This window comes from Chamaea fasciata, unplaced genomic scaffold (genome assembly GCF_029207755.1).
Source record: "Chamaea fasciata isolate MVZ Bird 193981 ecotype frontalis unplaced genomic scaffold, bChaFas1.0.hap1 SCAF_2, whole genome shotgun sequence".
NCBI lineage: Eukaryota > Metazoa > Chordata > Aves > Passeriformes > Sylviidae > Chamaea > Chamaea fasciata.
In genome coordinates, this window is record NW_027094087.1 from 100,438,156 (window position 1) to 100,459,776 (window position 21,621).

The 21,621-nt window shown below is 45.5% G+C and overlaps 1 protein-coding gene across 1 annotated transcript in view; it reads left to right on the forward strand.

Annotated features, from left to right (window-relative positions):
- The window catches only part of NHS (NHS actin remodeling regulator), a 246,351-nt gene extending 236,853 nt beyond the window's left edge, over positions 1-9,498 (forward strand). The window contains exons 7-9 of the mRNA XM_066176889.1: positions 1,082-4,039; positions 4,512-4,638; positions 5,347-9,498. Of these exons, the coding sequence (XP_066032986.1) occupies positions 1,082-4,039; positions 4,512-4,638; positions 5,347-5,971 (3,710 nt within the window). The 3' untranslated portion in view covers positions 5,972-9,498. The remainder of the gene's footprint in view (positions 1-1,081; positions 4,040-4,511; positions 4,639-5,346) is intronic.
- The last annotated feature ends 12,123 nt before the right edge of the window (positions 9,499-21,621 follow it).

Genomic DNA, 21,621 nt, shown 5'->3' on the forward strand with positions numbered 1-21,621 from the left:
AAGAAAAGCTATATTACTCCATATAGCCTTGAAGGACTGGGGGCTTTACTGAGTAATATAGATGTACGTGTTCAGCTTATTGTGTAAATGTTAATCAGTTCTTTTTTTCTTTTTCATTTTATTTCTGTTATAAACCCATAGTTATGTGCATAAAAAGTAACTAGATTAAGTGAAAGTTTTTTCTTGCATCAGGGGAGCTTAAGGTAAAGAACTGACAGATGTTACTCCACAAAGTGATGATGAGTTGTCACAACAGCTGGATAACTTAGATGAGTGGTTGAATATTCACCATAGATACAGCTGCTGGCATCCTACGGGAGCTTTGCTAAACTTCCTTTTATTTGTCACACTCCTCAGTTCCTTCCTGTTGTTCTTTATCATCAAGAATATTTGCCTTAAATCTACCAAATTACCTCACTTTTTGTCAGGGTAAATTAGGAGCAACTCTGTTGGGGGCAAATTCAGTGTGAAATTCTTATTAACTCAAAACAAAACTAACAGAATTGTTATTTCTTAATGTTCACCTGCACCTGAAGAGGCTCTGGTGTTTCAGTCAGTTGCCATGAAACTTGACTGGAAGCAGAAGAAATGTGTTTATCATAGGGAATAAGCAATCGGAGAACCTATGAAAGGAAGATCCCTTTGTTTTGCAAATATTCTTGATAGTAAAGAAGCAGATAATGGAAATTCTGAACAGACAGGTAGGCAAAACAGAATTATTTTTAGAAGCTTATGGAGTGTTTCGTCCAGCAGCCACTCCTGAAAACTTTAAGAAGCTGAAATAGAGTCATAAAAAACCTGAAAACTTAGTAGTTGTCTTAATATTTAGCACAGCAAGCTCAGCTCCACAATGATAACGCATTGCAGACGTCCTGTTGCAGGACTAGGAGAATTTCCCTACCTCACCGGCAGGAGGTCTGCCTTATAAATTCTTTATACAAAACTTAGATTTGATCCAATGCCAGAAAGATTAAAAAATAAAGAATACAGCAGATAATGCTTTTTGGCTTGCTCTGCGGGTTGTCTCTTGCCAGGAAATGTGGAGCTCTCTCCCACTCACCCAGCTTTCCATGTGTCCTAGATTCAGATGAGTCGCCAGTGGCGAGAGAGCGCAACGTGATTGTGCACACAAACCCAGAATTCTCTGGCTCCAGCAACAGGAGGTTGGGGACCCGGGACTCGGAGTGCCAGACGGAAGAAATCCTGATAGCTGCTCCCTCCCGGCGACGGATCCGTGCCCAGCGGGGGCAGAGCGTTGTCGCCTCCCTCTCCCACTCCACAGGCAACATCCTGGTGCTGGCGGACAACGGGGACGCAGTCTTTGCTGCTGCTGTGAGCAACCGCATCCGCTCGCGCAGCCTTCCTCGTGAGGGCGCCCGGGCCAGCGAGGGCCATCAGGATGCCACCACCAAGAGTGCAGGGTACGAAGCAGAGCACTTCCTAGCTGGTCAGGAGAGGATCCCGAAAAAGGGGAAGGAGATCTTGAGCAAACAGGGTTCACAGGAGTGCCAGCCCATTGGTTTAACTTGTCCTCAGCATCTGCATAGCCCTGAACACAGCATCAACGAGAGGGGGAGATCACGGCTGTCAAGGATGGTCGATTCAGGCAGTTGTGAAATTTCATCAAACTCAGACACCTTTGGGAGCCCAATTCATTCCATCTCAACAGCAGGAGTCCTGCTCAGCAGCCACATGGACCAGAAAGATGATCACCAGTCCTCCAGTGGCAACTGGAGTGGGAGCAGCTCCACATGTCCCTCCCAGACATCTGAAACCATTCCTCCTGCTGCCTCTCCTCCGCTAACAGGCTCTTCACACTGTGACTCCGAGCTGTCACTCAATACCGCTCCCAATGCCAACGAGGACTCCAATGTCTTCATCACAGAGCAGTTTGGTGACCACGCAGACAAGGTCAGGGGCCACAGGGCAAGCTCCTTCACGTCCACTGTGGCAGATTTACTGGATGACCCCAACAACAGCAACACGAGCGACAGTGAGTGGAACTACCTGCACCATCACCATGATGCCTCCTGTCGCCAGGATTTCAGCCCTGAGCGCCCGAAGGCGGACAGCCTGGGATGTCCCAGCTTTACCAGCATGGCCACCTATGACAGCTTCCTTGAAAAGACCCCCTCTGACAAGGCAGACACTAGCTCACACTTTTCTGTGGATACTGAAGGATACTATACCTCCATGCACTTTGACTGCGGTCTGAAGGGTAATAAAAGCTATATTTGCAACTATGCAGCCCCAGGCTCCGAGAGTGGCCAGACTGGGAGCATGACTTCCAGCCTAGCTGACTGTGCCTGGCAGGAGTGTGTGAGCCACAGGAGGCAGGCACGGCAGTGCATCTCACTGAAGAAACCAAAGGCAAAGCCAGCCCCACCAAAACGCAGCTCATCTTTGAGGAAATCAGAGGGCAGCACCGACCTTCCTGACAAGAAAGAACCAAAGATCAGTGCTGGGCAGCATGTCTCTCACACTAACAGGGAGATGAAGCTGCCCCTTGAGTTTTCAAACACACCTTCCCGAGTGGAAGGCCCCAACCTGCCAGCCAAGCAGGAGCTTCCCTGGCCAAACCAGGGTGATAGCGGGTTAAAGGACACTCCGTTTGACACCACTGATATCCCCTCCTTTAAAGACGAAGGTGCTGAACAACCTCACTATGCAGACCTCTGGCTTCTGAATGACTTGAAATCTAGCGATCCTTACAGGTCCTTGTCCAATTCAAGCACTGCTACGGGTACTACAGTCATAGAGTGCATCAAGTCACCAGAGAGCTCAGAATCCCAGACGTCTCAGTCTGGGTCACGAGCTACAACCCCATCCCTCCCCTCTGTTGATAACGAGTTTAAGCTGGCCTCCCCCGAGAAGTTGGCAGGGTTGGCTTCACCCTCCAGTGGGTACTCCAGCCAGTCAGAGACACCCACCTCTTCTTTTCCAACAGCTTTCTTTTCAGGACCATTGTCTCCAGGGGGGAGCAAGAGGAAGCCAAAAGTTCCAGAGAGGAAGTCATCACTGCAGCAGCCACTTTCAAAAGATGGCACTGCCTCAGTGAGCAAAGACCTCGAACTTCCGATTATACCTCCTACTCACCTTGACCTAAGTGCTCTTCACAATGTCTTGAGCAAGCCCTTCGCTCACAGGCACCAGCTGCATACCTTTAGCCACAGCAAGCAGAGCACAGTCGGGGAAGCCCTGCAGCCCAGCCCTCCCTCTGCCCTTGCCATTACACCCTCCGTTCTCAAATCTGTCCACCTTCGGGCAGTCAACAAGCCTGAAGGAGTGAAACATAAAGGCAGTACCCCAGACCTGCTCTGCATACAGGAGACGACCTTGATGACAACCGAGGTCTCTCCAGGCAAAATGAGGCCGCTCTTAGCTAAGAAACCAGTATCACGCCAGTACTCTACAGATGAGGCCATGATGCTGTACATTGACACTTCCCCAGCAGAAGCAGGCCCTGTAAAGCCACCTTTAGAGAAAAGCTCCTCTTTTGGCGGGCAGAATAGCTGTGAGCGAGAAGCTATAACTTCTGCAAGCGTGAGTCTGGTTGAAATCAAACCTGGGAAGGACCAAACACACCTGGCCACTGAACACTTACCAGAAAGTTCTCTGAATCAGACATGTGCCGTCCCCATGGACGGCTTTCAGAAGGGCTCAGCTGTCCCTACAGGTGATGATGAAACAAAGAAACCTGTTCAGGGAGCAGAAACAGTGCACGATCTTCAACAAGTACAGGCTCAGCAAGAGCTCTCCACAGGCAGCGAGGGGAAGGTGGAAGCTGGACCTGTGGATGAAAGCCCAGCTCAGACTGAGGGACCGGCCATCACCTATCAGTTAAAGCACCAACCCGACGTAAGCCACCATGTGCCTGGGAATATCAGCTATGAAGCAGAGATGGCAGCAGTGGATTCACTCAGTGAAGAGGGCTGCAAGCAGGAAAACGATATCACATCAGGTATCCCAACCAAAAGTGCCTCTGATGACAGCAAGGCAGACGAGACAGTGGGCGGCACAGACGAGCCTTCGCTGAAAGGTCAGTTGGGAATTCTTTCTGTGTCATACCCAATCTGGCAGCTTTGGACAGGATGGTGGTGGAGTCAAAGCTGAGTGGCACATCAGCTTCCCTCTGTGGGTTTAAGCATAGACACCCCCATGTCTATTAGCTGGCCAGCCAGCCCAAAGCTATTTACACTTTGTATTCAGACTGTATTTCCGATATTTATTTTCTCTCTTGTGCTGCATTTCAGCTGAAGAGATAAAAGGGAGGAGCATTGGCCCTGGGTACTGAAGAGTCTGATAATCACAGCTATGCTGTAAATGAGAAATCCTGTGTTCAGTGCTCCTTTAATGGGCTCCAATAGGGAACATGGACATGACTTTTAGATTAGGGGCTGTATGACGGTACCGCCCACTCGGTTGTCAGTGGAGCTGGTGCCTCCAACTGATGGTGCTGTTGCAAAGTGCAGTGGAGTCTGACCCATAACATGGCTTCTCTCCTTTTTAAGAGTCTTCTCCAAGCGATGAGTCCATCATGTCTCCACTGAGTGAGGAGTCACAGGCTGACACTGAGGATGTCTTTGTGTCTCCAAACAAACCCCGCACTACTGAGGATCTGTTTGCAGTCATTCACAGGTGACCTAACCTTGTGGCAATGGGAAATTGTAACATGCATTCCTCCACAGTTATCCACTAACAATAGCTGCAGGATGGATATTCTGTGTGTAAGTCTTGTCCTCAAACTACATTCTTTTGTTAACTCAGTTCAGTTTTCTGAAAGGCAGCTTTAAAACATGCTTTATTATGGCCTGGAGTGCAAGTCTGAGTATCTTCATGGCACGTGTGGGATGCTTTACAGATAAAAACATTAGGCTGTCTTCTCTAACACGTCTTCAAAGAAAACTACCTGCAGTGGTTCCTGTCTTCGGCCTACCAGTCCACCAGCTCTATTCTGGTGAATGAGTTGTTGCAGGAAGAAGGATGTGACAAGGCATCTCTTCCATTTTAGAGTATTTTGTAGTCAGCTGAAATTTGTGATCAAAACTGAAATTGAAGTTTTCTGATACTGAATAGATTATGCTGCGTATTGTTATTACCTAGGTTTCTGTATGCATTGTTCTCTTTACAAAGAGCCAGTTGTGCATACATTGTCTTGGAAGAGCTGGGTAATGTTGAGAGGGACACTGCAGCTCAGTACCACGAGTCACTGATAGCCTGCAGTATTTTACAGAGGGATTAAGCGAACTCTGGATAATATGAAAGCATCTGTAAAACTCCAGAATAGCGCTAAGCATTATATTACAAAAATAACATATAAAGGAGTTTTCCTTTGTGTTTCTACAGATCAAAAAGGAAAGTTCTTGGGAGAAAGGATTCTGGAGACCTTTCTGTAAGAAACCGACTGAGACCTTCGTCCGGGACCAGCAGCCAGCCTCCCACCAGCAGCACACTGCCCACCAGCAACATGCCACCAGCCACCAATGTGGGCACTCCCATTAGCAGTCAGAGGTCCCCTGGGCTCATATACAGGAATGCCAAAAAGTCCAACACGTCCAATGAGGAGTTTAAGCTACTGCTCCTTAAAAAGGGCAGCCGATCTGATTCCAGCTACAGGATGTCTGCCACAGAAATTCTAAAAAGTCCTATTTTGCCGAAGTCTCCTGGAGAGCTGACAGTGGACACCCTTCAAGGCATGGAAGAGTCTCCTCCGACAACGAGCCCTGATGCATTATCACCGCTGTCCCCCTGCTCCCCCCGGGTCAACACGGAAGGATTCTCCTCCAAGAACTTCCCGATGTCGGCATCCTCGCGGGTGGGGCGGTCCCGGGCGCCGCCAGCAGCCAGCAGCAGCCGGTACAGCGTGCGCTGCAGGCTGTACAACACGCCCATGCAGGCCATCTCTGAGGGGGAGACCGAGAACTCGGATGGCAGCCCCCACGATGATCGGTCCTCTCAAAGCTCTACATAGGCTGTGTGGGTGCCAGGGCCGGGCTGCCAACACCACGCGAGCTCTTAAGGATGTCAACATAAAAGGCCAATGCTGTAGCAATCAAAAAAAAAAAAAAAAAAAGAAGAAAAAGAGAACAATTGCAGGGCAATATCAATGTTTAGATGTGTTTGCGTTTGGAAGACGCTGGGGAAACAAAAGGACTACAGCTGTAGCTATTTATTACATTACATTTTCTAAAGAAATGAAGATATGCTATGTCTGTTCTGTTTTCTTTTGGCTTCATTTGATTTACCCCACTCTCATTTCCATTGTCAGTGTATATTTCAAGCCTATTCACTTTCCATAGAGTTAAAGGTGACTTTGGGTGGGTTTTTTTCCCAGAAGCTGCCCATCTAGAAACAAATCCCTCACTGTAGTGCTTCCCTAGGGAGAAAAAAAAAAAAATTAAAAAAGCTCTTGAGAATTGGTATTTTTCTACACTAAAATGAGCTGAAACAGACTTTAGAAGAAATTAACAAAACATATGTAAATATCATATTTTTGATAAAAATTTGTAAATAGAATTATCAAAAAGTGGACGTGGCAAATGACTTACTTCATAACAACTTTGTTTATAGAAGACAAACAAATTCAATTGTAATAACTGTATTCTGTGAATACCATTTTCATATCAAACATAAAACATGGCCACCAATAACCACTTTCAGTGTGACAGGCCTGAAGGATAACATTGAGCAGTGGAAAGCAGGAATTTTCCACCTTAGTTAAGGAAATGGAAAGGCTGACTGTGAGGGGACTAAAGAGGCCACTTGTCTTTCTAAGGCAGCTCCAAAGAAGCTAACTGGAAAGCACAGCTGGGACGGTTACCGTGAGTATCGGTGGGGAAGATGAGTGTGTTTCTGACAGAACAAAGCTGGGTCTGATGCAAAGCCCCAAAGGGTCCCATCCCACAGCCCCCCACCCGGGCCTTTATTCTTGCAGGGATTGTTTCAGAGAGGATAGATGTGAGAGGAAACAGTACTTAACTTTCATATTCCTATTAGGCTATTGGGATACATAACACAGTCATAACCTGGTAACTATAATCTTTAAACACAATTAGTTTCTGGTTCGTAAAGGAAACAAATAAATTATAAGCATGCAAGAAGCGCTTTCGATTTATCAGTAAATACCTGCAATGAGTTTTCAGTGAAGCTTTCTCTTTGTGCTAATGAGATTCATGCTACCTAAATATTTACAAAAATGACACTGTGAAAACGTAGCTGGGAAATAGGTATGTGTATGCATTATTTATATTCATTGCTGAGCTGGGAAGGGGAAAGCTCCAGTTCATTGTGCCAGCCACATACAGTAAGGATCTTGTCTGGGTTTACCAGAAACACAAAACAGGGTGAGGGACTGGGGTGGGGTGGGAAAGGAGATAAATCAAAGTAGCTGCTTTGATACAAATGAAGGCAGGGAGATAAAAGCTGAATTACTTGAAGTTACTTAAATATTCTCATCTTAAAACTGCAAGAACCCGTGAGTTGCTTTATACTTTTAATTTTCAAACAGAATAAAACCAACAGGCCTGATTATCCTTTGGGCCACCACAATTTCCACTGATGTAGCTCCATCTACACTGATGTGCCACTTAGAGGACAAGGTCCTCTTTATCCAAAATTGATGCAGTTGGTATTGGTTGCTGTAGGATATGGTTAGGAAAAGAGGAAAAGTTAGTGCAGAGAAAATAGTGAAGGAGGAATGGGGTGTGCAGTAGGACAGGTCAAGTAGGATGGCAGAAAGAGCATTCTTGGCTATAAAGAAATTGGCTAAAAGCTGGCTTTAAGCATAAGTAAAGGACTGGGAGGCAGGATGTGTGAATTCAGTTTTTGGCGTTTTTTTTCTTTTAATCATGTCATGCATAAAGCTGAGAGTTATTAAAAGAAGGCAGATGATGTTTTAAAGGAAGGTTTTTCCTAAAACTGCTACAATTTCAAGGAGTCAAAGCAAATCAGAACAGTTTAACATATCCAAAATGTCATTCCCGGGAAGGGTCACATCTGATTTTGCCTAGTGCTTACCACAAGACATTTATTATTCAGAGTTTCCTACTGTCCTCCTGTATAGCCTGGTTGCATTCAGTTGATGAGGCAGAGTCACTGTGCATGTGATAGGTGTGTTGGGATGAGGGATGGTCCATCAGTTGAAGGGCTGCAAAATTGCCTAAAATAGTTTTTTAAAAGGTAATGGGAGAAAGGTTTTGGAAACAAAAGGCTAATCATATTAGTAGCTTAGGTAGGAAAATAAGTCTGAATACAAGTGAAGTGAATGAATGAGAACATTTTAAGAGGAAACTGTATGTTTAGCATATAACAAACCACCTTCTGGAGAGTATGAGAAAAGCTTAGATAATGGGCAGAAAATCCTTAGCTTGTCATCTTCAGTCATTTTCCACAAAAAATTGCCAGGAGCACTTTTAGAAAATGTTTAATAGTCCTGAGTTAAATAGTCATTCGAAACAGTAAAGAGAATACAGCTGAATTGACTTTGATGATACCACTTTTTATTACCAATCAATAATTTCATAGACACCCTAAATAAATATATATACACAAGGGGGTTTTTTACCAGATTGATGAGGCAATATTTCACATACAAAACAAACACAGAACAAACCCATTGGAGTATAGTCTCCCTTTGCTTAATTTTCTATTTAGCAGGTTGAAACCTGAACAGTGAGATTCTAAATTCTCTATGAAGAAAAGAGTTCAGAACAAATGTGGGAGAAGATGAATGGCAGGGAACCCTGTAGCATTGCAAGCGTGCCATTAAGGCACCGGAGGACAGGCCATAGAGCAAAGGGAACATCACTCACCTCTTGAGACAGGGTGCAGTATGTGCATCAGGTAACTGCTGAACCGTCATTTCAACCTACTGTTCTGTTGCTTGCACAGATGTTATGAAAATTATTTCTTAAGTTACACAGCTGTGTTCTGAAAAATAACATTTTTCCCCTTTCTTCTTTCTTTTTTTTTTCTTTTTTTTTTTTCCCCTTTCTGTTTTAGTTTTTGTTGTGGCAGCATAGAGGGCATGGGATAGTTGTAGCAAATAAAGCATATGTTTGCTTTTGCCAAAGGTCAGTGATTGAGTGCATTTGCTGCAATGGTGGCAGATAGAGAAATACTGTAGGTTATGACTTAAAGAATTAAAAACAAAATTAAGAAGGTTACAGTGTAACTATTTTGGTACTAGCACCAGTTCATGCTGGCAGAAAAGACAATGGTTTATGGACTTGCATCCATTTTTGTATTTTTGTAATATTTGTAAATATGAACTTTTTAAATTGTTGCAAATATGGTTTCTTTTGTAAAATGTTTTCAAAGTTTACATTAAATCCAAGCCTTTGTATATTTTAGAGCTGTGCAACACTTTAAGTCTTGTATTTATTTTTAGTAAAAACGGTGACAGTTTCATTGTGAACCCCTCTCAAAAAATGTGTTGGAAAAGTTTGATTACCTAGAAAGTGTGTATAGAAACTGCAAATAAACGTGACTGCAATTAAATCACATGTTCTCTTTACTTTCTTGTAATGAGATGTGAAGTCTAATCTACAGACTACAAGTATGCTATTTCTCAAGGTCACCCTCAGCACATTACACATCTCAAACTTATTTAATCCTGTTTTCTCAACTGACTATTTTTCATACATTGAAAAAGGGAAAATGTCTATCCAAAATGTCACTGACTTTAACTGCCCACAATTACAACTTTGCCAGAATCTAGTGACTGCTGAATTCGCCCCATGGCTTTTACAGGTAAGAAAAGGCTAAGAGAAAGAAAGCTGGGATGAAAAATGGTGGAGAGACCATTACTTTACCTTCACCTGGAAAAGGAAACAAACTGCAACACTTCAGACCCAAGACATGAAGAATCCAGGGGCTAGATCTTATCAGATAAAGCAAGCCTTGAGCAAAAGGCAGGCCACAGATTATGAACACAAACTTTGAAGAGCAAACACTACTTCATTTTAAAATGGTTCAATTATCAGGAGATTGAGATGCCAGGACATGGAAGCAAAGTGTTTAAACAATAGCCCCTCACAAGTCTCTTTGAAAATGGAGATGAAAATGTATATCATGAAATTTTGGGTTCAGCTGTCATCTTGTAAGTAACCTTGAAACGCTGTATTTGGTGCTTAAAAAAAACCACATATGGAAAAAAGGCTGAAATGTGCAGGTCTGGTGTTATAGAGAGCGTGAAAAAAGAACTTTGGGGAATGCTGCTGGGCTATCTGCAATGATGGTTTGCAACAGTATGAGGATTGCCCTGATGATGTAGTCTTTGAGTAGTCCTTTGCCCTTTGAGTAGTCTCCAAGTGTGGCTCAGTTGGCATAACATTTAACCAAATGTTTATGTAGTAATTTCCTGTTGTCTCGTGTGCCTTTCCCATCCCAAAACCACAGGTAAGCAAGATCTGTAGAAAAAGCTTAGTCCATAGGGACAGACACAGGCTGGTTTTCATCTGCCCACTGTACACCTGTATTTCTTCATGCTCAGTGAAGAAAAGACTAAACATTTGATGCATAAAATATGCTTTTATATATATGCAAAGTGTCAGGTCCTAAGAGGGCAATCCTTTGGCACCTGGTCTGGGATAGCCAAAAAATGTTGGATCCTAGAGGGCAGTCACTGATTGCCTACTCAAGAGGTACATTTGGGATACCCCTGAGCTAAATTATGGTGAAACAATACCAATCAATCAAAAAGTTTCATTTATGGCAGCAATTATTTAAATTTAATGATAAACAGCCTGTAGCAGCAATGATTTAAATATTTCTGAAGAGCACATGGTAGCAGTGATTTCTGAACAACCCGTGGATTGACCTTTTCAGGAGAGGATGAAAGGAAGAAGGAATCTACCACTGTGGATCCCACTGTAGTCTGTTTCAAAATATTCTTACTCTTTTAATATTCATTACTCTCTCATGGCGGGTACTATCAATCAAATTCATAGTACAGCCTAAATGAAACTTGCTATATACCTGATTACAAATTCCTTGATCTTTTCAAGGACTATTATCTTCCATTTGGTTCCAACAAATTTGTGCCCATAGATTACCCCATTCTTAGACCACTCTGGCAGTAAAGTGACTACTGTCATACTGGATAGACTTGGGTTTGGACAAGTAACTGAACCATCACTTCAGCGCTTCTGCTATGCTTTCTCCAATAGGCCATCCTACTGCTTCAGCCTCAACAAGACTACCCCAACCAGCACCTGTTTTCTTTCTGATTCCTTGAAAGGACTTACATAATCTATATGCCATGTCTCTCATAGAGGCTTGTTGGCTCTCAGATGAACTGGGAGGGGGTCTTGTAGGTGGTGGTTACTAAGGCACGCACTCCATACCTCACAAGTCACTAGCATCCCTCAACTCCCAGCTTCTCCAAAGAGACTTTTTAACTCCTGAGAGGCCACATGTAACTCTTGCAATAGTTCTCACTTTTCTTCTTCCTCTCCTGCTGTTACCACCACCACCACTGTGAGATACCAATTTAATTTTGAAATAATAATACCTCAACATTGTTTCATTTTATTTCTTGAACTGTGGTTATAAACTGTGATCTGTACATGTGGTTGTAAATCTGGTATTGGATGTTGTTGGGGGGCTCGGATTTTTTCTTTTTGTTTTCTTTCTCTTAGGGAATTTTCTCCCATTTGTTGCTAAGAAACAATAATGACCAGTACTTCAGAGAGACAGAGGAAGGTAGCCACAAAGGAGGGGCTGGAGTGCATCTAACTGCTCCTCTCCTAGCTGAGAGTTTTTTCTCTGGGGAAGGACAGAGTTACTACGAGATTTTGGGCTGGAGGGACAGGGCTGGGTACAGCTTCTAGCTCGCTCTCTCTCTCGACATCAGAGAGGAGACAGGCTGTGGGGAGAATGTGCCACCACTGTGGAGTTCCATCCCCTGCTTTCTTCTGCTGTGAGTGGAGCTCTGCCCAGAAGAGCAGCTGTTGCACTGGGACCTTCTTAACACTCTACCTCACTAGAAAGGACCTTCACCATCTACTCAGGAGTCTCAGGGGAAAACCCAGGACCCCAAGCCCTGAGCCCCTCCAAGGGAGCCTCTCCCAGCCACGTTCAGGAGCCGGGCTGCTCCTACCCAACCCCACCATTTCTCTGCCACTGCTCAGGGTTTTTCACTACACTGTAACCCTCTACTCCCTGCCTGCCATGACACCCTACGGCTCCCGCTACAACTTCGGAGTTTCTGATACATTTAATTTACTACTCCAGTATCTGCTCACCTCTGCCCTTCCAGCTTGCTGCTTCCGAGGTTCCTGCTACAGCTCATTTTGCCATCTGGAGGTGCACTGGGACCAGTTGCCCCTGGGGGTTTGTAAAGGAAGTGCCTTTTCCATCCTTTCTGCCAGCTGCACCCGCCATTACCACATACAGATAAGTGGCTGCGCTCGCCCCACAGCGCCCCCTGCAGCCGTGGGGGAATCATCGCACCCAACCTGCCCAGCCGGGAGCCACCAGCGCCCCTGCTGGCTGTGACCGGAACTGCACCAAAGGGGAAAGTGCCTGCAGCCCAGAAAAGGCTGTCACGGGGCTTCTGGTTTTGTTTGTGGTTGCTGACATTGTTGTTTGTTGACCTTGTTATACATATACGTACTTGTAAAGAACTGTTATTCCTTTTCCCATATCTTCACCTGAAAACCCCTTTATTTCAAAGTTATTATAATTTGGAGGGAAAGGAGTCATATTCTCCATTCCAAGGGAGGTTTCCACCTTCCTTGGCAGACACCCGTCTTTCAAAACAAAACAGGTATCGAATGGAAAAGCAGCAGAAGGACACATGCTCTAGGAGCCGTGATGTCAGCATGTGCAATGGCAGCAAGTTCTCATGAAGGGGAGGGGATTGCTGAGGACTGTCTCTGAGCAAGCACCCCCTTTAGGGAACAGAGAAGGGTTCTATCTCTGGGGACATTTTCCAGTGGCCTATCAGGGGAAGAAAGCCTCCACTACTAGACTCTAAACTGCTCTCCCTACAGAGGGCAGACCTTGCTGCTGGAGGAAGACTCTCCAGACTATCCAGTAATCTTTCTTGGGTGATCAGACCACAGCAGGAGCTATGCAGTATACGAACTACTATGGAGTGCATCACACAAGCGTGCCAGAGCCTGCTAAATCCAGTCCCTGCTTGCTAGAGACCTGCCACCTACCAACTCCCCAACTGACTGTCCAAGACCTGCGCCTAGCCTTGCTCCTGGCCCTAGCCCTTGCCCTCTCTTCGCTGACCCTCCTCACCCAGCCTTTGCTCCTGCTGCACCTGTCCGTGGGCCTGCTGCTCTCCTATCTAGCTGTTCCCGCAGCTGTCTGCCCACAATCCTGCAGCAGCCTCACACAATCCTATCATGATCCTACCCACTGACTTCTCCTGCCTGAGGGAAGGAATTGAGGAAACAACAAATCAGGGAAGGGATCCAAAACACACCTATCAGGGAACGTAAAAACCAGGAACTAGGGTAACAACAAATCAGGAACAAGATATTACCATAGGACCAAAGGCTCATGGGATTGTGAAGTTTTCTGCTCGCCACAAGCAATAGGGAAGTCTCTTAGGGAGACTTCCCAGAGGGAGAACAAAACTGCTTTGAAGGTGTCTCAGAGGATGCAGACCCTCCACAGAAGCGCAGCCTCCCCTGTGGTTGCCTTAGGGGTCACCACAACTCCCCCTTCTTTATTTAAAAAGAACCAAAGCAAGCCATCCTTTGAGTCCCCAGTGTTAGAATAGGCTCTCAAACCACTTGAGTTCCTTTTGGACTCTGAGTTGGTGGACTTCTTACTGCAGCTCTTGGATGCGAACATGGATGCTTTTACCATGGGATGATAAATTGAAACAAGGCCTTCAAACTCTTGGCAGCTGTGTCCATGGGCCAGTAGGAGGAAATCAACAGTGGTGCGGTTCTGTAGGGTGGCATGCCTTATCGTCTCCTCATCTTCAAGGAGATCACTGAGCACCCTGGATGTTAAGTTGGCTTGCTTACTGAGCCAGCAGTCTATGTGGGAAATCTCCTCAAGGGCCTTTGCTGCTGCTACCCAGGGCAAAAAGACATGAGGATCCTCTTCCTATGTGGCCAATCAGAAATTTCACTACTGCAATTTTTGTCCAAATCAACTAAATCTCTCCTTTTGTGACCCAATTGAGTTTTCTGCTGTTGCCAATCATTAACTAAAGTTGTGTTGCGAGTAAGGACGGCAAGCTTACCAAGAGTGCTATCTTGGGTTTTGTAACCAAAAAAAAAAAAAGCCAAAAAAAAAAAAAAAAAAACCACCAAAAAAAAAAACCCACCACCAAGTTTATTCTATTCCATCCATTGAAACCCAGTTGAGGAAATTTTTTCTTTATCTGTTGTAACTCCAGAAGGGAGGGGGTAACTGCCTTCTCTGATAACAAGCCAGCTGTTAAAAACCGGGTGGAGCATTGTTTCTTATCTCTGCTCAGTGGAGCAGTGTTGCTTATTTCTGCTCACCCTCCCACTCCCCCTGTGGGGATATCTTTTGTTAATGGGCCATTAAAGCTCACCAATGACATGACACATTACATAATCCCATTGTGAGATGCTCTACCCAGGGAGGAGGAGCCAAACCATTTCCATCTAGATGAAAGGAGCCACAAGTGTCACCAGTCATCCAGTTTTCCACTGGATTCCTGGAGGAAGACCAGACCCATCTCACCATTACTGGACCCTTTTTCTACAAGACCATCTCTACTCCAACAGAACCACATCTGCCACTCCAGGAGGGCTCACTTTGGACTGCTTCCAACACCCTGACCAACAGGGCATCAGGTTGTATTTCTGACTCTGTTAGGGTTTTCTAGGATTTCTTGTTTGTTTGTTTGCTTGCTTATTCTTCTACACTACAACTTTTGTATTTTTTTATATCCCTGATAAAGAACTGCTATACCTATTTCCAAAATCTTTGCCTGACAGCCTTTTAATTGCAAATTTGTAATATTTTGGAAAGGGAGGGAGGGGCTTACATTCCAAAGGAGACTCCAGTCTTCCCTGGCAGATACCTGTATATCTAAACTGAGACAAGTTCACAGACCACCTTGAAGACAAGAAGCGATTCCAGCCCAGACTCAATCCCCACAGATCAAGAACACTCCTTCTGGCAAGACTCAGGGATATTGAGAGGACTTCTCAAGAGTGTTATAGCAGTATAATTACACCAGCTGTGGGCCTGAGAGTTTCTCCTGGTGGAAGACACATCTTTTGCATATATTGTTCTCTGGACAGTATAACTGACCCGTTTATACGAGAATCGAATGTAATTAATGGCTTGGGAGGACCCCAATAGCTCTAAATTTTGGGGCTCCTCTGCTGCATGGGGTAGAATCTTAATCCACTCATCCCACAAATGTACTGGATTCAGTTTCTTACCTTTAGAGAGTAAGCGATTCTGATGACATAAAGTATGTGAGAGTTTGGTTTGATCAAAAACATTTGGCAGTTGTGGGACTTCCACAGGCATGACAAGCATATCTGCTCTCCTGTTCCCCTTGGCGATAGCTCCAGGGAGTTCCGTATGCGATCTCACATGCAGTACATGAAACAGTTGCCTCCTGTGAGAAATCAGTTTAACTAATTTAGAAAGCAAGCAAACCAAATTTGGGTTAGAGTCCTCTCTTAAAACTGAGTGTTTTGCTCTCGTAACTATTCCAGTGACATAGGCCAAATCTGTGACCAAACTGAAAGGTTGTTGAAACTTCTCAAAAAGCCTGATAATAGCTGGTAACTCTGCAATCTGTGGTGAACCTTCAACCACCTGGACATCAGATTCCCACTTCTGCATCCTCAGACCCTTCCAAGTCACTACTGACTTGTGAGAGGACCCTGAGCCATCAGAAAAAACCATCACAGCCTCGAAAGGTGTTTTGCTAAGCATAAATTTCGGAACCAAATTGAATGTCGTCCATTTAATGCAGTATAAAAGTCAGGAAACCTCTGTCTGATGGGCTACAGGATTTCTGCGATGTACCACTGGAAAATGGTTGGGCTGTTCTTCGTGCCCTGGGGCAAGACCTGCCAGTGGTAACACTGCAGCAGGGCTTGACAGTTCAGCGATGGCACAGAAAAGCGAAGTAGGGAGCATCATTGGGGTGCAATGGAATAATAAAAAAACAATCTTTGATATCAATAATTGTGAGAGGCCAGTGTTAGGGGAGCATGGTTCATGTGGGCATTCCTGGATGCAAAGACCCGAATTCCTCGAGGACATTGTTCACATTTCTTAGGTCTTGGAGGAGCCTCCATCCGTCCTTCCCTGGCTTCTTAATCACGAAGACCAGGGTGTTCCATGGACTGTTAGATGGTACTATATGTCCTTTCCACAGCTGCTCCGCCATGGGGGTTTCTACTGCACACAACTTCTCTTCAGCTAGGGACCACTAGTCAACCCAGACTGGGCGATCTTGTTTCCAGTTGAGTCTGGTGGTATCAATGGCGCACTTTTCAGTGGCCCCCACTAGTAATCCCACCAACTGATCTGGAGGGAGGCTCCCCACTGTGCCAGGATGTCTCATCCCCACAGCGTGATTGGTACCTGTCCTGAATTGAAGTATATTCTATCACCATCTTCATGAACTGTTGAAACCAGATGAGGCAATGCTCCCTGCCTCCCCCACTCCGGATTATCTTCTGTTAATGGGCCCATCAGCACCCTGCCACATGACTCACAGATAACTCCCTCCTGGACTATCTCCTGTTAAAGGGCCCATCAGGCCTTATCACATGACTCAGCATCCCATTGTGAGATGCTCCACCCAGAGGGAGGAACCAAGCATTTCAGCCTGGATATGAGCTGAGACTCTGAACACCAGAGTAGCGCTTACCTACTGGACTCCCAGAGGACAAGAGCTACTGCTGGATCTTCAGACTCATTATTTCTACGGGATCACCACTTCAACAGAACCACTCTGTTTGGACTGCTACCACCATAGGGTGTCAGGTTGTATTCTGTCTTTGTCAGTGTTCTTGTACTACTGCATTTATTTATTTAATTTTTTCCCTATAAATTATAATTCTGACTTACGATCTCCCACTGGTTTGATTTCAAACTAGTACAGTACCCTAACCACAAAAGGCCTCACTGTGGCAACCCTTCCTTCCAGGCCTCTAATTACAATGTTTTTCTTGGATCTCCATGAGGTTGCTACTCTTCCAACGCCCGATATCAATCCTGACACAGGTTCAAGTCGCCTCTGTTCTGGCCACTCGGAGCAGGCAATGATAGTGACATCAGCTCCGGTGTCAATCATGCTGAATTGCCTTATCCTCTTTCTCCCTGTTAGAAAATAAGTCATATTTTCTGATGGGTTTGTTTGTTCCAAGAAATCGGACCCGCATGACGGTTGGGTCTGGTGGTGCTTCTTGGGGTAAAAACTTTCAGTAATAATAACGCTTGGACAATGGAGATACTCGCCCCCAGAAAATATGGAGGATGGTTACAGCAAAAATGAATGACACAGCTGCAGCTTGTTGGACAGCCCTTTCTGCTAGCCGAGGATGCTGCACAAACCATGCCAAGATAAGGGCTGCCCCCAAGCCCTCTGGGCTCAGGCAGCAGTGCAGAGAAGGGAGGCTGCGACTGCTCTCTACCAAAGGGCCAGTTGATACAGCGTGTCTTGGAGCAATGACAAGAAAGGATAGAGGGACTCTTGTGTGCTTTATAGGTTTATTCCCAGATGGGGAGGCAGAGACAAGAGACCTCTTGGGAACAATTGGGAACACAGGGGACGAGCAGGGGATGGATACCAGATATTAACCAATCAGGGAGAAACACAGGAGGGGCTCAGTCAGGGACTGACAGTCAGGGCACAGAGGAGGAGGGTGCATGGCAGCCAGTGACCTACCAAGTACAACAGAACTTTCTTGAAGGAGGGGAAGGGTTCTGGGAGGATTGGCAATCATGTGGGTGTAACTCAGGGAAGGATCTGGAATGAGGGGCCTAGATGTGGGTACGACTGGCATGCGACTGGGCAGGGTTTGGGACTGGAGGACCATTCTGCAGGAGGAGGGAAAGGCAGGTCTAGGGAAGATAGACAACCACGGCTGAACCAACAATACAGGGGGAAAGGAACAATTCATGAAGGATAAAATATATTATAACGGTACAAAATAAGGGGGGGGGGTATAGAACAGACCATTGAAACTGAGCTGCAACTGAAAACATAATAAAAACACACCACAACAAATTAAGATCTCTTGTCAGTGCTTGGAAGTAATAACTTCAGGAAAAAAAAAGATCACCAAGTGTTTGTGAGAAGGAGAGTTTGTCTCTGTCCCTCCTCACTGCTGATTAAGGACTCTTTTGATTGTTTGGTGAGCTCTTTCAACAACTGATTGTCCAGTGGGGGAGCAGGGTATTCCAGTGTTAGGTGTGACTCCCCACTGGCTAAAAAGTTCTTTAATATTCTGTCCTGGGTTGTAGTGTAGGATGTGCACAAAGTATTCTACCACCATCTTCATGAACTGTTGAATCCAAATGTTGGAGCAGTGCTCTTCCCGGGTCCCCTCCCTCAGGGCTATCTTCTACTAAAGGCCCATCAAATGCCTTGCTGCATGACTCAGAGATAACCCACTCTGGGAGCTATCTCTGTTTAATGGGCCATCAAGGACCCACTGCATGACTCATCATCCCATTGTGAGATGCTCCGCCCAGTGGGAGGAACCAAGCATTCCCACCTGGATATAATCTGGGGTTTGGGATAGTACAAGCAGCCCTTACCCACTGGATTCCCAGAGGACCAGAGCTACCAGACCTTTCTACGAGATCACTGCTTCAGGAAGACCACCTCATCTGGACTGCTTCCATCACCCTGCTCAGGTTGTATTCTGACTCTGTCAGTAGTCTTTTGTATTATTGCATCTATTTTATTTTACTATCTTTCCTTTCTTCCTATTAAATTGTACCTCTGACTTGGAGCCTCTCATTTGTTTTGCTTTCAAACCACTAAATATTCTTTGAGGCATATGCCGGACCATTGTCTGTTTTAATTTGCTCAGGGACTCCCAAGGTCACAAACGCAAGGAGAAAGTGCTTGGCGACATCTTTAGCACTTTCTCCCACATGGGCTGAGGCAAATACCATTCCTGAGAATGTGTCAATTGATACATGGACGTATTTCAGTCTCCCAAACTCAGGAAAATGGGTGACATCAGATTGCCACAACTAGGAACTGTTTAGACCTTGGGGGTTAACCTCAGAGACTAAGGATGGACTCTGGTATTGTTGGCAGTTGGGGCAAGTAGTAACAATGGCTCATGCTTGTTCACATGGTAAATGGAACATACTCATCAAAGCTGGAACATTCTGGTGGTAGAAGGCATGGCTCAGCTTTGTCTGTGAGAAAATGTCTGGCATGCTAACATGGTGCACAGGCATAGCCAGGGCATCTGCTTCATCTGCTTTCCAATTTCCCTCTGCTACAGCGCCTGGAAGGTTGGTGTGTGACCTCAAATGCATTATATGAAAAGGTTGTTTCGGTGGTAAAGAACTAGATCAGTTTCGGTGGTAAAGGAGCTGGATCAGCTGGTATTTGCCTCAGCCCATGCAGGATAAATTTGCGGTTGTAACATCTTACAAAAAGAGTGTTCTACCCTCATAGCTACACTGGCTACATATGCCAAATCAGTGACTAAACTGATAGGTTCTTCAAACCTCTCAAAAGCTCTGATGACAGCTGCAAGTTCAGCAATTTGAGGAGAATCCTCAACAGTTTTGATGTCAGACTCCCACTTTTGCATCTTCGGATCCTTCCAAGTCATTACTGACTTATAGTATCTTCCCAAGCCATTTGTAAAACGCATCAGAGCTTTTAGAGGTGTGCAACTTTGGAGTGATTTCGGAACCAAATTAAAGACTGAATTAAACAGCTTGTGACTGTGTGGGTGGATAGAAATTTGGCCTGGATAGCTATCCAGAGTGAACTGGAGGTGCTCATTGGTCTGGAGCAAATGGTACAGATTTTCCATTGTTAAAGGTAAACGAATGCATGTAAAGTCACACCCCACAAGAGTGCGGAGGCATGCCCTGGCTCTCATAATGAGCTGAGCCATGAGTTCCTGTGGTGTTGTTATCATTTCGGTGGGTCGATGGTGGAGACAGACCCACTCGACGATAAGGAGAGTCCTTTGATTGAATGTCCCACTGAAAAATAAGTGAATGAAATCTGGGCGACCTACCCAGAAGGATCAACTGAAAGAGAAAGGCAGGATGTGTCCTGTGGGCCTGTTGTTGTGAGAGAGCTTCTTGGACCTTTAAGATGGATTCTTAAGCCTCTGGAGTGATGGTCCTCGGTGAGTCGAGGTCTTTGTTGCCTCGGAGTAGGTTGAAGAGCAGGGCGAGGTCTTCAGTTATGATCCCCAGGAATGGATGTACCCAGTTGATGGATCTGCAGAGTTGGTGGAGATCGCAGAGGGTCTTGGGGCTGTCCTTGATGACAAGCTCCTGGGGCATGATGCGCCACTCTCCAATCCAGAGCCTCAAGTAGGTCCAGAAGCTAGTGTGCTGTATCTTTTCCTCCTGAATCTCGAAATTGGCTTCTTCAATATTTTTAATGGTCTTAGCAATAACAATGTCAAGATAAGATGGCTGTCTTGCAAATATCAAAATATTGTTCATATAACAGAAGATGATGGCGTCAGGAAAAATTTTTCTGATGGGGGAAAGGACATGGGCCACGTACCACTGGCAGATAGAACATGAGTTCTTCAAGAGGGATGGGATTTATGGATCAGTTTAGGGATGGAACTGAGAATGCAAACCTGGGCACATCTCGAGGGTGGAGGGGGATGTTAAAAAAGCAGTCCTTGGTATCAATAACTGCAAGTCTCCAGTCACACAGAAGCATGGAGGGAGAGGGCAGGCCAGATAGCAAGGGACCCATGTCCTCAATGACCTCATTGATTTTATGGAGGTCCTGTAAGAGGTGCCATTTGTCCTTGCCTGGTTTTTTGAGGACAAAGACAGGGGAGCTCCAAGGGCTGTTTGTAGGCACAATGTGGCCCTTGACAAGATGTTCTTCAACAAGGAGCTCAAGGGTGCATAGTTTCTGAGTGGAAAGGGGCCACTGATCAACCCACAGCAGATGATCTGTTTTCCAGGTGAACTATGGTGTAACGTGCTCTCCAGTGGCTCCAACTAGAAATGCCAAGTTAGAAATGGGATGACTAGCCGAGATCCCCATTGGGACAACAGGTCCCTGCTCCAAAGTGTGATGTATGCCCTTACCATGAAGGGCCTGATGGTGGCAATCTGTCCCTCAGGTCCCTCAACTATGATGGTATGTTTGCTTTGCATGAAGACTGCAGCCCCTCCAATCTCCAAGACGACTTCCACAACAGGAGCCAGTTCCCAGTCCCACAGCCAAGCAGAGTGAGCAATGACAGTAATGTGAGCTCTGGTATCTGCCATCCCTGGATGGATGGAGGCCATCTCTCACATCAACTAAAAAACTGTTTTTAGGTTTACAGGACGTTCTAAGGATCTCTAAGGATATAGTGTTCAATGCCTAAGTGCTGTGGTGCACTCCTAGTCCAGAACCACAAGCAATGGGGCCGTAACACTTCTCTCCGGGGTTCCTGAGTGTCCTTGGCACCCACCAGACGA